Here is a 17,705-nt window from a genome sequence, read left to right on the forward strand (position 1 = left end):
GACTGCCTGAGGGTACAAGTTCAAGATCAGCCTGGGCAACATAGCAAGACCCCATCTCTAAAAAAAATTTAAAAATTAGCCAGGCATGGTGGTGCACACCTGTAGTCCCAGATACTCAGGAGGCTGAGGTGGGAGGATTGCTTGAGTCCAGGAGTTCAAGGTTATAGTGAACTATAATCACACCACTGCACTCTAGCCTGAGTGACAGTGAGACCCTACAGAAAAAAAAGTGTCTTCACAATAGAATACTATTTGGCCAGGAAAAAAGAATGAAATCCTGTCATTTGCTACAACATAGAAGAACCTGGAGAACGTTATGTTAAGTGAAATAAGCCAGACACAGAAAGACAAATACTACACAATCTCACTCATACGTACAATCTAAAAAAGTTGACTTCACAGAAGTAGAGAATAGAATAGTAGTTACTAGGGTCTGGGGGTAAGGAGGAAGTGGGGATTGGGAGCAGTTTGTCAATGGATACAAAGTTACAGTTAGATAAGAGGAATGAGTCCTGTTGTTCTATTGCACAGTAGGGTTATTACTATAGTTAAGGATAATGTATTGTATATTTAAAAATAGCTAGAAAAAAATTTTTAATGATATCACCACAAAGAAATAGTAAATGTTTGGGGTGATGGATTTGTTAATTAACCTTATTTGGTCATTACACAATGTATGTATGTATCAAAACATCACATTGTACCTCATAAATATCTACAATTATTATGTGCCAATTAAAAATAAAATTAAACTTACAAAAAAGAAATGTCTTCAATGTGTCTTCCTGATGCACTGTTTCCAGGGATGGATGTGAGAGGCAAAACATTTTCAGTCCTACACTTCACTCAGAGAGTGTAGAAAGAGGGCTAAAATACCATGTTAGGTATAAGCATGAGCAAGGTGAGGACAAGGAAGAAAACAGTTGGATGGGGAAAGGCAAAACTAGAATGACAAAGGGTAGTGGCCTAGAGCTTTCTTATTTTGAAGCCTGAGGTTTACAGCTGGGAATGTGAAAGATGCATCAGCAAAACATGAATTCTGGACCTTATATAAATATGGCTTTGCCTTCAAATAACCAGGCAATAGCCAAACTGAATGATTTTTATGCCAAGCATTTTGAAAAAGTAGCCATTAGACAGATAATCAATATAGCTACTTTGCCCAGTTCTCGAATTCCAAGCACATGATGGTCTCCAGTTGCTTGGAAGAATTCTCACTGTCCCTTGTGAGCCAATTTTGAACTGGACTTGGGGCTTCTTCATGTAAACTGCTAGCTGCTCCAATCCCATTGTTGCCTGACCCTTTTATAGACATGCTAGTGAACATGTATCGACTTCATTTGCTCCTCATATACACACTCAGAATTTCCCAGTGAAGAAGCTAAGATGCAGAGAGGTTAAATAATTTGCCTGAAGCCATAGAGCTAGGAAGTTGTTGGGGGTGGGGATTTTCCTCCAGCAGCCCAGGTCCAGAACCCCTTGCTCTTAACCATGAAGTTCTTTCTTGAGATCATGTTGCCTCTTTTCCAAAAAGATTAGTAAAAGTTGTCCCAGTGGTCTTGTTTCTAAATCTTCCAACTCACAGATTTTATCTATTTGTGTAGTTTATCACATCTGCTCTCTCTCACTTAAAGTTGCAGTTAGATTCCAAATCTGTTATAATGCATTTAAAATTCATTTAGGAACTTTTAGATTTTTTTCTTTTTCACTGGTAGGAAATAATTTATAACCTCACAAATTCTGTCTTGAAGTTCAGTAACACAGTGGTACATTTCATATCCAATCATGTAGCTGAAATGAAGGCGTTAAAGTGCCTTGCCCAAGTGAATGACTCCCACTGTTTGCAGTTGTCTCATGTCAGGTATTAATCAGAGGTCATGGCTCCAATCCTTAACTTAAATCTCCTTTAGGCGATAACCACAGAAAGGCCAACAGTGACAGCAAGTCTTCAAGGAAAGCTGAGATTAAATGTATCCAGACTGTCTCAGACACAGATAAGGAGACAATCACTGTGTGTTTTAAGTCAATTATTGTGCCCTCTGGAAGCACATTATATCACTTAAGAATGGAAAAGGAGCTGAGAAAGGTGGAAACTTTTGAAAAATTAAACTGTGTAGACAACATCTTTTTTCTTCGTGTTTTGACTGTGTCGTATGTTTACGGACTGTGTGGGGTTTAATCTTTAGGCGGAAAAACTCTCTCCTCCATCCAACCCCCAGAAAAAAGATTTGGGGCTTTAAAATCACCTTTTCGCATATTCCTCTCTTCTCTCCACTATAACGCTTAATTTTAAATTTTCAAGATCCTCAATGCCTGTAATAAACCACATTCCTTCCCATTCTCAGGAATCTTCAGCTCCCGAAACGGGGAAAGAGGTTTTTTTTTGTTGTTGTTGTTGTTGTTGTTGTTGTTTTCTTTTTGGTATGAAAGGAAAAAGCCTTGGGAGAGCTAGCATTTTGAAAGCGCGTTTTCGTTTCCGCTCCCGGGCGGGCTTTGGCCCTGCCGGGCCGCCGTAGCCGGCCTCGCGCGTCCCCAGTCGTCGCGAGGAGCCGCTGCCGGCGGGACTTCCGTGTTGGCGGGATTCTGAACGCTGCCATGGCTCAGACCGTGCAGAACGTTACATTGTCCCTCACGCTGCCCATCACGTGCCACATTTGCTTAGGGAAGGTAATGGGTGATTCCGGGCATAGCTACGAAACGGGGTTGGGGATGTAGTCGCCCGCCAGAGCTGAGGGCGGTCTCCGCGCGGGGCGGGGAAGGGGCGTGTGGAGCCGACATGGAGAAGACGCTGACCAGCTTTCTCCTCAGGCGATGGAAGGCCGCGTCCTGGGGGAGGGAGGGAGCGCGCCGTGATTAATGGGTTCATCAGGGCGCCTTTTTGAGGAGGATGACAGCGGCCAGGGGTTTGTAGGAAGGGCGGCGAGACGGTCTCATACGGGCCGACGCCGGCCTCGAAGGAGGCCCCATCAGAAACGCATCGCAGCAATATTTTACGCCTCCGTGCAATCCCGTGTGGCGTGTAGTGAAGCTCATTAAAACACATTTCCTAGGAGCTCGCCTAACGTTCCCTAGTCTCCTGTGTAATCTCAGAGTGTTATGTTCTCGGGCCTACAAAGCTAAGTTGAGTCTTTTAGATTTCCACAGCCCTTTCCTTTTCTTATCCTGGCCTGGTGGATGGCATTTGTTCTGGGTTCATAATTTGAAAGTAAATAGTACGTGCTCCTGAATGGTGTTTAGAATAAGGAGTCTGGTCTTTAACGCCTAGAACGGGATCTGGCACGAGATAGAATACTCTGTTTGTGATGCAAAAAGTGCCTAATGTGTTTGTGAAACAAGGTGGAGAAAGTAGTTCTGAATTAGAGATGGCGTTTTGAATATTCCAATGCATTTGTCTGCTCTTTCATTTCCGTTTGTGCCACCCATTGGATTTTTTAAAGAGCATTTCTTTACCGCGTAGATCAAGAAGGGGAAAGATAGTATGCACAACCAGATTTTTTTCCACCCTGAATTGTTTTTACGTCTGTGGTGTGTCTGGGTATGTGTTAACCCCCAAGTGCAGATTGCAACTACAGTGGTAGGCTCAGAATTGAAAAATGCAAATTTCATAAACTTTTGAGTGCCAGCCAATACGATCGTCTGCCTTAGATGTTTGAGGATAGAAGGAAGTCAAGATTGGAAGCAACTGATAACTCTTGATAGCAGTCAGTTCTGACAGGAGAGACCAAGGATAGCTTGTAGGGGGTGGTATTTTAGCTAGCGTTTTCTACAACTGCCTACATTCATGGCTAGAAGAAGAGGAAGTGATGTTTGTAATTGCTACACTCCTCTAAATTTAACTCCTGACATAAAGTTCCCAGAAGTATGTGTTAAATTTCTGTGTGAATTTCCTCCAACACTAACCTTAAAGGCTGATAAAAATATTCTTAGGAAGTAATTTTCCCTTGGTCTTAGTTGTACGTGTTATATCCAATTTCGATTAGTTAGTAGGCTGTCTTTTGCAATTGTGTGGACAGTGTGTTCTATCAGATTTACAAAACCTATGCTTCTTGTGTTTAAGGAAAGTGATACCTAATAGAATATAGTGATTTGTATATTACAGAATGCTCTTGTATGCATTTATTATTTTGTTTATTCTTCACACCAATGCTGTGAGAGAGGGCTGGTTTTTCCATCTTTAAAATAAGGTTACTAAGGTTTAGAGTCTTCGTTGTTGAACTTCTATCGTTATCATTTCTGTCTTAAGTAGATTACTTCATAAAGCACTCACCTGAGCTCATCCATGACAGCAGACACTTTTGGTGTGTGTTTTTTAAATTTTTCTGTATTGGTTAGTTTTATTCTAAAATAAAAATCAAACAGTAAAGATGAAAAGATTAACAGTTTGTAAACAGGCATTTTTTTTCTGTCTACTATAGAAGCAGATAGATATGGTGACTGAGGGCCTGAGTTCTACATTCAGACTACCTGTGTTCTAATCTAGGTTCGAACACTTACAAATCATATGACCTTGTAAAGTTACTCACCCTCTTTGATCCTCAGTTTCATTATCTGTAAAAATGGAAATGGTAATAGTTTCAACTCTCATTTTTGCAGTTTTTGGAGAATTCAATGAAGCATATCCGGCACTTAGCATAAACTCTGTCACATAATGAAATTCAATAACTGTTAGCCTTTATTGTGAGCACTGAGGCAGGCCCTGAAACTGAGGAAACCATCCTTTTTACAGTAACTGTTCTTCCTAGTTGCTTTGTGAGGCCACTGCACTTCTAATTGAAGATTTGCATTCCCAGTAGGTAGGACCTGTTTGTTCTAGAAATTGCCACAGTACATCCAGGGTTTTTACCTGGTTCCATATGACTGTTGCCTTTTGTATAGTTAAACCAAAGTTCAGCTGCTTGTGCTGCTCACCGTCTCACACATACTATATTTGTGGGGTACTAAACATATCATGTCCCCAGTGTCAACACCACCTCCCTGACAAACAGCATTTCCAGCCACCTCTGAGAATGGCCTTAAAGTCCTTTGTGCTTAGCCCTTAATCATTCTTGTGCCACTCTTACCACTTGTTCTCTGATCTCACAGTCAGCATTTGATTATTCAGTGGAATTAGGAGCCATTATTCCTGGAAAGTCACTGTAAAAAAAAAAAAAAAAAAAAAGTATGTATTACTGTGAGAGAGGTTGGGAGGGGCTTAAATCTGAAAAGATAGATGAGAGGCTGATGGGGGCGGGGAGGATGGAGATGAAAGGAGGGGAGAGAGCCTAAGTATGCACCTGTTGATGCTTTTTCTTTTGACTGTAAATGCACTTAAAATTGGAAATTTCAGACATTTCACATTTACTACCTCTTTCTCTACTTCATTCTTAAAAGGTGGATTCTCTCTGCCCAGTAAAGTTTTTAGCAACTTTGCCAATATTGTAAGTAAGAGCTCTATGTGGCTTGAGGAAGTTAGGTACTAATCCTGTGGAATCATTTATGTATAACATATTTTCTTGCCTATTCCTCCTTCATTTTTTTCTATGTCTTGGACTAGTGTGCCAGCAAGCAGAAATGTAGTAATGATCTAGCCCAGAATATTTGTTAAGTGACATTTTGATACTTCTACCATCCTGATACAGACCAGTGTATCTCTAGATAATTCCAGGGATTTATTTATTCAATTAGGACTCAAGCTGGGAAACAAAATTTTGTCATGAGTGAAAGCCAAATGTGGCCCACAATTTTATGAAAGGATGAAGGGGGTTCTCAAGAGCAGTGCCAAACAATGAACGCTGTTTAACATTAATATATCATATTCAGTTATTCCTCATTTGAGTATGAGCACAGTTTTGGGTACCATACTTTAAGGTAAACACAAATAAACCAAAGTATTTTGAAAGCATTTGGGAAGGAGTTGAAATTGGGGTTGAAATATAGATGGACTAGAACAGTGTTGGAATGAACAGACTTAATGGTGAAATCCTTAAATAATTAAAGCATTTTTCATTTGGAAGGGAATCAAGCTTTGTGTAGCTCCATAGTATTAAGATTTCTACTTAATATTAAGGACAAGCTTTTTGGCTGAAACAACCACAAATGAAATCAGTTTCCTTACAATGTAGGGTACTGGTCTCTTGAAGTGTCCAGTAATAGGACTGACTATTTCTTATAAGGAATACCATCAAAAGGATCTCTTCTTTCAGGGATGCCTGCTTTGCATTTTGCCCATATCATTGATTAAAAATGTTGAAAAGATAGAGACTGGTACAAAGCCTTGTGCAACTTAAAGAGTCGTCACTTTAGGTAGACGAAATTCATTAATCACCGTTCGTTGCATGATGTTGATTGGCCAGCAAGTCATCCACCTCAGCACATTGAGCCCATCTTTGAGTCTTGATTGCCTCTCAGTTCCCAAGAGTGGATTTAAGAACCAGCCTTGCACATTATTGTCACAATGGAATTGTGCATTATTGCACTTTGGAAAAAAGCCATGTGAAGTACAAGTTCTACATTTTTTTCTCTTTTCCAGATTAAAATACCTTGAAGAATGCAGTCACTTTCAGATAGAAAAGTATAGCAATATACTTTTTCTTACCTAGAGTATAATAAAAAATTAATTCAAAAAAGTGTCCATATATCCTAGAAATTATCAGGATTGGTATGTAATAGCTGACATATTTACTTCCCAAACAAGATTATAATTTATCGTAAAGCATTCCTGGTAGGGATGAAGGAAGGAGAAGGGAGATGCATTATCTTTCTTTTTACCTCAACAAGAATGGGAACCCAGTTCAATAGGCATTAAATGACTTAGTTCACAGTTTTGAAGTTCTAGTATTCAAATTCTGGCCCAGAGCCTGGTGTTTCTTAAAACACAGCAAGAGTAATCCAGGAATTTTATTTTGAAAAGTTTCTAAATTCCCAAGGTTGAAGTAGTAGGGCCTCTGCTTACAATCATTTTTACACTGAAGACTAATTCCTTTTCATAGACTAAGTCTTCATTAGAGAAACCCATAAAGTTTTGACAAGGTGCAAGAAAGAATAATAATCTTTCAAGAAGCAGGGTTAGCTCTTGTCTCTAGTGAGGGTGCCAAAAAGGCAGAGGCGTTGATTTTAAGTGTAATTGCCAAACCCTTAGTAAAGCTTATCAGCAGCCTCTTCCCTCCCATCACCTCCATCAGTGTCCGGGATCTCACTTCTTTCAAGCCTGTGTTTTCTATCTCCTACACCTAGATTATTGTTTTCTAACTCTGCTCTAAGGAAGAAAAAACTATTTCTTGGTTGAAAAAAAAAAATGTGATTTTGCAGTTGAATCACATTGAATAAAAATGCTGGCTTTGTCATTTATAACCTATATCATTATTTCCTTGAGTCTCAGTTTCCACTACTGAAAATGGATTTGAAACTACTAACCCACTAGCTTGTTAGGCAGATTCTTGTGAATATCCTAGACCAGTGGTTCTCAACCAGGTAGAGTTGGGTTTTGCCATCCAAGGACATTTGGCAATGTCTGGAGATATTTCTCATTGTCTCCAGGGGGTCACTACTGGCATCTCGTGGGTGGAGCCCAGGGATACTGCTAATTAAAGATCCTTTAATATACAGGCAGCCCCCTAAAACAAAAAATTCTTCAATCCAAAATGTGAGTAGTGCCAAAGTTGTACTTTTAAGCCAATGTATAACTCTTAGTAAGTGAGTCTTGGATATAGATATTAAAGGACTATCGTTTTAGGCATGATTCCTTCCAAGTATATTTGCTTTTTTAAGAAAGATGTTTTGGTGATAGAGTGAAGTCTCTTAAGACTGAAACATCTTTAAATAAAAGAAATGAAACAACATAGTAGAGTAACAGATTATAGGGTTAATCTTTCTGCACCAAAGACTGTCTGCTAGGGCCCATTCCAGTGAGAAGATCCCATTTTTAACACCTTGGGTTCTCTTCTCTTCCTTCTTCTCACCAGCCTCAAGGGACATTACCCCAGATGAGTGTGAATTGTACATGTCACTTACCATTGCCATTGTTGTCATGCATTTTTATTTCATAAGAGTACTGTTTTATTGCCACAGATCTCATTTGAGAGTAAATTGGATAGAAAGTCTAATAACATTGGCAAATTGATCATTTTTGTGTCTTGGGAAGATCTTATTAAAGAAAATTATGTGTGTGTTTGGTATTGTATGTAGCAGGATCTGAGCAGAAGAGGATGGGTGGACAGGAATTGAGGGAAGACTAGGTTCTTTGTACTTTGCTACTGCAGGTTACAGTCAAATACATAACAAATAACATGTTTTCGTAGTTCTTTCTTTATAAATTTCTGTTCTCCTAAGCTAAATTTATACCATTGTCTAGAAATTATTGTCTGATAAACACCTGGCTTAAAGAAATGGATTAGCCAACTCTTTCAAAAATTCAACACAACACCAGTGATAATACCAGCTGTCGAACAGTGAAAAAGATTCTCCTGTGGGTGACATTGCTAATGGCACTTAGCAGACAGAGCCAAGTAGTCTGCCTGTGGTTGTTCTTCTGTATCATTTTGGCACATTAAATGGAGAGGTTAAACTTTTGCTTTTTCACAGTTTGGCACTGGCCATTGACCTTTTGCTTCTTTAGAAACTTCTAGGTGTATTATCTGAGCCTTTCATTTTGGTACATCAAAATTCATTTTTATTAATTTTATAGTGTGCAAGGCATTGTACCAGGTGCTGCAGGTAGATGCAGAGATGAACAAGATACTGACCGTGCCCCAAGAAGCCTGATATCTAATAATGAAAACAAGATATAAACAGTTTTCTAAGTATAGTACAGTGCAAAAAGAGGTGAACATTAAAATAAATAAACAAGGGATACCCTATCAGAGAAAGACTTGGTTAATTTTTTAAAAGATGTATGAAGGCCTTGCAGGGGAGGTAGCATTTGATCTGCATTGTAAAAGGTGGGAGGGATTTTATTTTGATAGTGTGAGACAAGTGCAGAGATTATCAGGACATGTCAAGCTAAGAAATGGGAGCTCTGTACACAGGAAGTGCCCACTGTCTATATTCTTTTTGTTGAACATCAGATAGATCTGTGTGATTGAAGAGTGGATTTTGTCAATATTGAAGTGGCAGATGAAGGGAAATGGCTGTTTAAGAATTAGATTATGTTGCTCTTTGATTGCTATATTTAAGACTATGAGCAGGGAAAATCCATTGCTGTTTGGCAGGAGAGCAGTGAAAGCTGCTGATCCATATTTTAGGAAGGTAGCTCTGGCATTAGTGTGAAAGGTGGTGAACTGAAGTGAACATTTTTGGAGGCTTGACAGGAGGTCATTGAATAGATCAAAGGTATTAATAAAAGAATGAGAACCTAAACTCATTATTGGGATGAAGATGCCAAGGAAAGGATAGATAATGGGTAAAAGAACATTTCGAGATAGATTTGCCATGTTTTGGCTATTCTGAGATGTACATTTTTCTTCAAATTGTAACATCTCTGAAATCTGGTTGTATCTTACAAATGTAAATGACAGTGTTTTTCATCCTTTTTTCTTAATAATATGTAAAATATTGGTGAATCTTAAAATCTATAGCTTCTTAGACTTGGTATATAACACCATCATCTGGCGACAATTTGGATGGTGAGGATAAATGAAAAGGATGAGTCAGAGACAGCGCTAACTGTTGTGGCCCAAGTGAAAAGGTGGTGATTGGTGATCTCATTAACTTAGACAGGAGGAGGAAGTACAGGAGGAGAGCAGTGTGTGGAGGTGGCCAAGCTTGATTTGGGGCATGTTATGGTTGAGGCAGCTACAGGATCCTTATGGAGTTGGTTCCTGGGCACTTGGCCATAGTAATACTGTTACCTCTTTTTTTTGAAGGATTGCCATGGAAGTGTCTGTACTAACATCCATTATTTAATTTTAAACAACATCTGAATCAAAAGGATACTAGGTTAAGCCACAATTTTCAAAGGCAGAAACTGATGCCTACAGTAACAAAAGGACTTACCCAAGGACAAACTGCTCAATAAGTGGCAGAACTAGAATTAGCCACAGGTTTGTCTGTCACAGCCTAAGCTCTGCCACTTACTGAGGTCCAGTTACAGAGAGAACCTAGAAGTTGTCAGCATGGATACTAATGCCATGTGACACATGAGATTAAGAGAAAAAATAGAACATATCAGATAAGATGGCCTAGGACAAAACGTTGGAGGAAGCAGTTGTACCACCTCTAGTATCTTGACTGTCAGCTTCTCACTCTGTGATCCTGTTTCCATCATGCTTACTCTCCAGCATTACTACAGCCTTATTGAGACCCATCTGTTGACTCCATCATTTTTTCACTGTCATCATTTACACTTCATCACTATATTCCCGTATTATTCATGATCATTTTTTATCATCCTTTTCTCACCCTTTCATCTTGGCAAAACCCCAACTCTGGGTAAACCAAACTACTTATCTACTTCCTGCCTGAACCTGAGCAGCTAAATATTGTTAAGAAAAATACACACTTATGTTAATTGGTCTTACTTTGCATTTAAAACCACAGACTTCAAATATTAATAGGAACTCAACAATGTGTAGCATTGCTACGTGTCCCTAGTAAATTTGCTTTCTCACTTTTCAAAATAACTGCATTATTTTCCTATTTTCTCAAATCTGTAGCCTATTTCCGTTTGCATTTTTAGCTGATAACCTCACCTCATATTTAATGACAAAATATAAGCAGTTGAGATAGGACATGAATTCCCTCATCTTTCCACCAGCAGATCTTTCTACCCCTTTGTATTTGTCCTCACACCCCCTGCTTTCCCTTCTGTTACAAAGGAAGACAGATCCTCACTCCTGTATAAGCCAAAATCTCCCCTTGTGCTTTTCCCCTCTTGATTTCTTAGGGACTTTGCTTTCTATGGCTATAATACTCCTTCCCCTCTTCTTCTATCACTAATATCTCCTCTTTACTGTATCATTCCCGTTGGTATTCTTAACCATGGTATTATTTTTATGCTCTCTCCTTTACAGCAAAACATGAAGGAATTGCCTGTATTCTCTGTCTTCACTTCTTCATATTTCTTTGTCTTTCAAACTCCAGTCAGGTTTCCATCCCCACCATTCGCTGAAACAATGCTTGTCAGTAACAGATCACAGTGACTTCTGTGCAGTTAAATCCCATAGTCACATCTCAGTACACATCAAACTCAATCTTGCATCAATATTTTACGTACCTGGCCACTGTCTCCCTCTTGAGAAACTTTCTTCTCTTGAATTCTGTGATAACGTATTCTCCCTTCCTACATCACAGGCCGCCTCCTTTTCAGTTTCCTTTGCTGATTGGTCCTCCTCTTCCTTTGCTTGCTGGAACACCTTTTTCTCTAGCCGTTGTGTCCATGCAGGGGATTTCCTCCAGTCTTATGGCTTTAAATGCCATTATCTTTTATGCCAGTGACTCTCAAAACCTGCTTTGCTAAATTTGTTTACTTAAAGTGGGCTTGTCGTCACAAATTTAACATGGCCAAAACAGAATTATTGATTTCTACCACATGTGAAACTTACTTCTCCTGTCTTTGCCACTTTAGTAAATGATAGCACCAACCACTGAGTTACTCATAACTGTTTTTTAGATTAACTTTTATTGTGGGAGCAAATATAAAGAAATTGATTGCTTTTAAATGTGTATATAACAGGGAAAGTCTATGTAGGGATGGGAGAGAATCTTGAATCGTCTTTTATACTATGCATGGTTTTATGTCTTGAGCATTGGCTTTTATCCATTTTTAGGTGAGTTCATGACTTATAAAAATCGTCACCACTCTAAAAGTAGATACCAGTCTAAGGAGGTAACTCTTCTTTAACCGAGTTTCTTAATTTTGGGGTACTTCTAGGAATATTGCAGGGCTATGGTGTGGGTATGTGAGTGTGGTGTGTGTTTGGGAAAGCCACAGAGTAGACATGGCAGTATCTTCCTAGTACTTAGTTTGAGGATTTTGTGCTCTTGAAATATTTCATGACATAAAGATGAAATTAAAGCATACATGAATATATTATGGTGTGGACTTCCAAATCATATAAATTTTTAAGGAAAAAAACAGAACCTGCAAAGAAAGCTTTGGCCTTGTCTGCCACTTGAGACTGTGACCAGATATACTTCACAGATAAGCGTTCACTTCTGGTTGCTTGTAGGAGCACTTTGGAAGAAGAGTTTGAGACACTGTACTTCATGGCCCTTTAAAAAAAAAAAAAATCTTACCAAACCAGTTGTACTGAATGAAATAGAACTAGGTTTCTCCAAGAAGAAGTTTAAATCCATCCTCAGTTATCTTCTCTGTTTAGTTTTCTTAGGTTAGTGTCTATAACCAAAGGAGCACCAAAATGTTTAGAAAGCCAGACTGAGAACAGAGAGTTCTTTGCAGTGAGACTCAAATGATTGCCTGTCATGAGTAGCCATACATCTGTGATTTTTTTTTGAGGGTAGAAACCCCTTTCAAGTTAATGAATACTCATTGTATCTTTCTGAGGCAGACAGAGCAGCACAAGCATTTTCTCTGAGGAAAGTGGTTTGTAGTAGTTCTGTCTCTTCATTCTCCCTCTACTGCTTGATCTTCTAGTCTTCTAGTCCCTAATGTAGAAGGGCTCTACACTAATATTGTTATTATTAGAACAGGGAAATAGTGAAAAGAAATGAAAATGACTACAAAATGTTTTGAGTCCCACAGTGAAGGTACCATGTAAATCAAGTGAAAGCCTAAGCATTTCTGTGCTGTTTGTGTTTCTATTGTTAAATTTGTACTATTTGAAAAATACTGTCATTATTCCCTTCTGACAAGCTCCCTACCTAATTGAATATTAAGTACTATCTTAATAGCAATTAATTAATTCAGCAAACTTTTGCTGAGTACATGCTGATTACCAGGCTGTCTTCTAGGTAATAGGGATTTAGAAATGAATGAGACTAAAGAAGGTCTTGCTCTCATGGAGCTTCCATTCTAATAAGGTAGATAGATAGGCAATAAATATGTAAACAAACAGATAATATGAGGTGGTATAAATGCTGAGAAAAAAACCAAAGCAACTTCTCTTTTTTCTGTTTTCCTCCTGATAAAACAGCTATACACAATCAAAACACCCAATTGACCCCAAGCAAGCTACCTAATTTCTTCATGCCTAGGTTTCCTTATTTGTAAATTATATTTACCCTGTTTACCTCACAGGGTTGTGGTATTTAAAGGGGCGAGGGGAGACGGGGAGGATTCATGTGCAAGCCATTTGTAAAATATGACTGTAAATGTATGAAGGTATTTGTACTTGTTTAAGTAGAGTCAAGGATTTGTGTATTTGGTGTATATTGTATTGTTGGTATTTATGTCAGCATTGTTTTCTGTTTAGATCATAAACCACTTGAGAGTAAGGCTCATGCTTTTTGGGTTGTTTGTTGTAGTTTTCATGACTGATTTTTGGGAATGTCTACTAAGATGTCAATGCTTAATAGTTGGTTGCTGTTATTCTGTAACAGAGTGGAATGGATTGAGGAAAAGATTCAAGCATCAGATGTATGATTGTGCTAAATGATCTTTAAAAAGCCTTCTAATCTTGCCATTCCATAATTCTAAAATAGAGAAAAATTGTCCCAGCCTTAGTGGAACAAAAAGAATTTTCTTTTTGGCATGAGAGTGGTTAGGCACAAAATAAAGCATTTCATAATATGTCAGAAGTTTCAGTCTCCATGACCAACTATCTCAGATAATATCTTTGTTATACATATATAAGACACAATGTGGTCAACAGAAGTAGTATTTTTAGAAGTCTTAGATATTCGCTCTCAAACAACTGCTGTGCTGTACTCTAGTACTCTAGAAAAGCAATTTGTTTGTTCTAAACTAAGCCCTTTGGCGTTCTAGTTATGACTGTTGCCCTGTACTAAAAGTAATGTTTCTTTTTTCAAAGGTACGCCAGCCTGTCATATGCATCAACAACCATGTATTTTGTTCAATTTGTATTGATTTGTGGTTGAAGAATAATAGCCAGTGTCCAGCTTGCAGAGTCCCCATCACTCCTGAAAATCCCTGCAAAGAGATTATTGGTAAGGGCCTATTTTATATGCACATAGGAATAGATCTGAAACAATTTCCAAATAATGTATATTTTGGGGAAGACTGAAATAGACTATTTTCAATGATGTTCTTTAAAGGGCCAGCATCACAGTAGGTGGATGAGTAATTTGTATAATGTATATGTGGAACAACTGAGAGGCATGAGACACTCTGAGAGATGCTATGAGAAATAACCCTTAGCTCTTCATGGATTCTAGTAGGGACTGCATGTGGACCAGAAATAAAAGCAGCAGATGGTAAGCACCAAAAAAATGCCCTGAAAGTTGAGACAAGAAAGTTCAGCTAGGAATATTGAGAAGGGCTTCATGAAGTAGGTGGCCTTTAAGATGGACATTTAAGGTTCGGTAAAATTTCAACTTTTAAAGATCAGGGAGGACATTTCCTTCAGGGAAATAGCATGAACTGAGATTTAGACATAGGAAAACACAGAGCAGGTTTTTTATTAATAGAAATGATCAGTAGTTTAGTTTGGGTCTGATTACTATGCCAAGACTAAAAAGGTAAGTTGAGACTTTAGAGAACTGTAAATGACAACTAAATGAGGGATTTTCTCTATGGGTAAGAAGAAGGGTGAAGTGGGCACGATGGTTTTGCGCAAGGGGGTGCTATGATTCAAAATGTGCTTTAGGAATATTACTCGGGTGGTAGTATGTAGGTGGGACTGTGGGGGTAAGACAGGATATGAATAGGTCAAATAAGATGATCTTGCCCAAGTAAGGGAGCATGTGAGTCTGGATTAAGGGTAAGTAAAACATTCATTGTCACACTAATGTGGATAAGAGAGGGGATAAAACTTGAACTGGAGGATCTCTGATAAAGCCTTTAAAGAGCCTTTTTAGTGTTTGGCTTTTATTGTGCTTATATATTTCTTTTAGATTATAAAAATTAAAATGATTTTTATTTGTTTTTGCTTTAGGAAAAATTGAAAGTGAGTCCATAATTAGCCAAGCATAGAAAACATCTTTCAGGAAACTTAAGAAGTCATTGTCATAGTCCAAAATTAGGGAAAATGGACTTAAGATTTTTACAAAGGACGTGGAGAGGAAGTTATATGCTAGAGAGCAAAAGAACTAGTGGGACTTCAGAAATAAGAGATCAAAGAAGGAATCAAAGTTGGTTCCAAGATTTCTTTCTTGAGAACCTGGGTGAATTCTGGTAGAGTGCTAATTCTGTGCTGTGTTACATGCTATAGGGTTAACCTCTCTGTTTCTAGTTCTAGTTTTTTGAACTTCACCAAGGAGTGAGGTCTTTCTTGAAGGATATGGTAAAATAATTTGAATATTTTCCCCCAGAATTTCTTCACATCCCTTTTCCTGCTTTCACTCATATCGAAATGATGTCTCTTAACTTCTCTCAAATAAAGTAGTTCATCCTCCCTTGCATTTGGATAGAATGTCCTGAAAAAGAACATCTGTAAAATGCCTTTGCTATTACTTAACGATGTTGGGAAGTACAAAGAGGATAGCCACAGCATAAGTGAAGAGATCTCAGGAAGAATTAATTTTGAGTGTATTTATAGCAAGTCATGGCATACAATTAATGCTGTGACTCATTAGCCATTGTAACTGGGTTGTTAGATTCAGGAAAAAGAAACATTAATCTTTTCAATTGTGTTACCAGTAACCAGGCATGCTCAAATACCTTAGTTATAATTATTTATGCATGCATACATGCATACATACATGAAATATATATTTTATAATGTGTTGGTTAAATATAAATATAATTGATTTTATCATTGTTTAACAATTGTTTAGTTTTCAGACTTTGCAGTAGTTCAAATGTGATAATAATATATAGCCTTTTCCTCCATTAAGTTTGCTATATAATAAGATACATAAGTAAATAAAATACGATATTTTACTGAGGGTATTTCTTATGGTGTTATTTGATACTTATCTTTTCTCAGGATTAGGATAGAGAAAAGGCCTAGATTGCAGCCCCAGGTGTGTATATAAGGGCAAGGGTAAGCTGGGGAACTTTATAAAACAGTAAGAAAAAGGTTCATTTTCATTCTGCCCAAATCAGAATGAAAAATTAGGATTTTTTCTTTCCTGTAGGAGGAACAAGTGAAAGTGAACCTATGCTAAGCCATACAGTCAGGAAGCACCTTCGGAAAACTAGACTTGAGTTACTCCACAAAGAATATGAGGTAAACGATAATTGAAATATCAGCAGTGAATTCAAGGTAAAACTGAGCTACTTCAAGTACCAGCGAAGAAGGGAATAGGATTCTAGAGAAAAGGAACAGGTGGAAGCCTTTCCTTTTTTTTTTTTTTTTTTTTCCCCAATTTAAAATTTGTACCTCTACAGATATGTCATTTTATATATGCTCCCTCAAGAAGTTGGGAGATAAAGGAAACCCTTTTGTGAAAGTCATTCTGACCCCTGCATTCATAATTTGTTTTTGCCTGTAAATTCACTGGTGATTATAAGCCTGATCAATTCTGGCAAAGTAAATGCTATACCGTGTGTCAACTAACAGGACAGAGATTTTAGTGTAAAATATACTATTTCCTAATTATTGTCTAAAGGTGAATGAGCAGGCTGATTTGCCATGGTGATGGGATTTTTCAGAATAAATTTATGCTAATAGAATACATATACTTTTGAATAGTACACATTAAGCCCAGTTGTCATTTATGTTGACTAATTGGGAGATATTATTGATCTTCTCTTTTGACTCAGAATATCTTTAAGTTAAACTATATACGTGGAAACTACTTCAGCTGCCTCAAAAAATTTTCAAAATGCAGTGGAACATAAATGATTGAATAAATGTTCATTCCTATATGTGTTTTCCACATATATAAATATATAAACACTGTGTTTATAATTATTTATTAATATATTCAAGCTAATACAGTGATTTTTAAATGATACAATGCTGTTTAACTTGAAATGTATTATAACTTAAAATTATAAATAGTACTGTGTTATATTTAATTCTAAAATATACTCTTAAACATACTTAATGAATATTTGTCACACTTAGATACTAATCAGATTTATCCTTTGGAAGATCACTGGCATATTGAGCTACTTGGAGTTTATTTTCTAACAACAGAATTTTTAACAACCTCAGTTTAAGGTGACGTACCTATTATAAATGAATAGATGGCAACTGTGTACATTCAATTCTCCATATGCGCAAGTTCCTTATCCTTGGATTCACCAACCTCAGATTGAAAATTTTTGAGAAAAATAAAAATAATGCAAATAAAAAATGCGGTATAACAACTCTCTATGTAGAATTTACATCATATTAATATTAGGTATTATAAGTAATCTGGAGATGATTTAAAGTATGTGGGAAGATGTGTGTAGGTTATATGTAAATACAGTACTATACCATTTTATATCAGGGACTTGAGTATCCTTGGATTTTGGTATCCACTGGGGTCCTGAACCAAATCCCTGTCATATTGAGGGATTACTGTACTTTTTAATTCTACTCAGTAAAGCAATTAATGTACCTCAGATTTTGCTTCTGAAATAGAATCTGCTTCCCTGTTGGAATTCATGTGACTTTTCTTGTTTTCTGGATGACATCTTAAATAGAATCAAAGATTGGCATTTTTTTAAAACCACAACTATTCAAATGAAAGCAGTATAAATGCTAATTTTTATCTGA

General features: G+C 37.5%; 1 protein-coding gene across 1 annotated transcript in view; it reads left to right on the forward strand.

Annotated features, from left to right (window-relative positions):
- The first annotated feature begins 2,595 nt into the window (after nucleotides 1-2,595).
- OBI1 (ORC ubiquitin ligase 1) overlaps nucleotides 2,596-17,705 on the forward strand; it is a 36,292-nt gene continuing 21,182 nt past the window's right edge. Inside the window, exons 1-3 of the mRNA XM_069467124.1 lie at nucleotides 2,596-2,667; nucleotides 13,905-14,040; nucleotides 16,132-16,223. Coding sequence (XP_069323225.1) covers nucleotides 2,596-2,667; nucleotides 13,905-14,040; nucleotides 16,132-16,223 — 300 coding nt within the window. The remainder of the gene's footprint in view (nucleotides 2,668-13,904; nucleotides 14,041-16,131; nucleotides 16,224-17,705) is intronic.

This window comes from Eulemur rufifrons, chromosome 4 (genome assembly GCF_041146395.1).
Source record: "Eulemur rufifrons isolate Redbay chromosome 4, OSU_ERuf_1, whole genome shotgun sequence".
NCBI classification, from domain to species: Eukaryota; Metazoa; Chordata; class Mammalia; order Primates; family Lemuridae; genus Eulemur; species Eulemur rufifrons.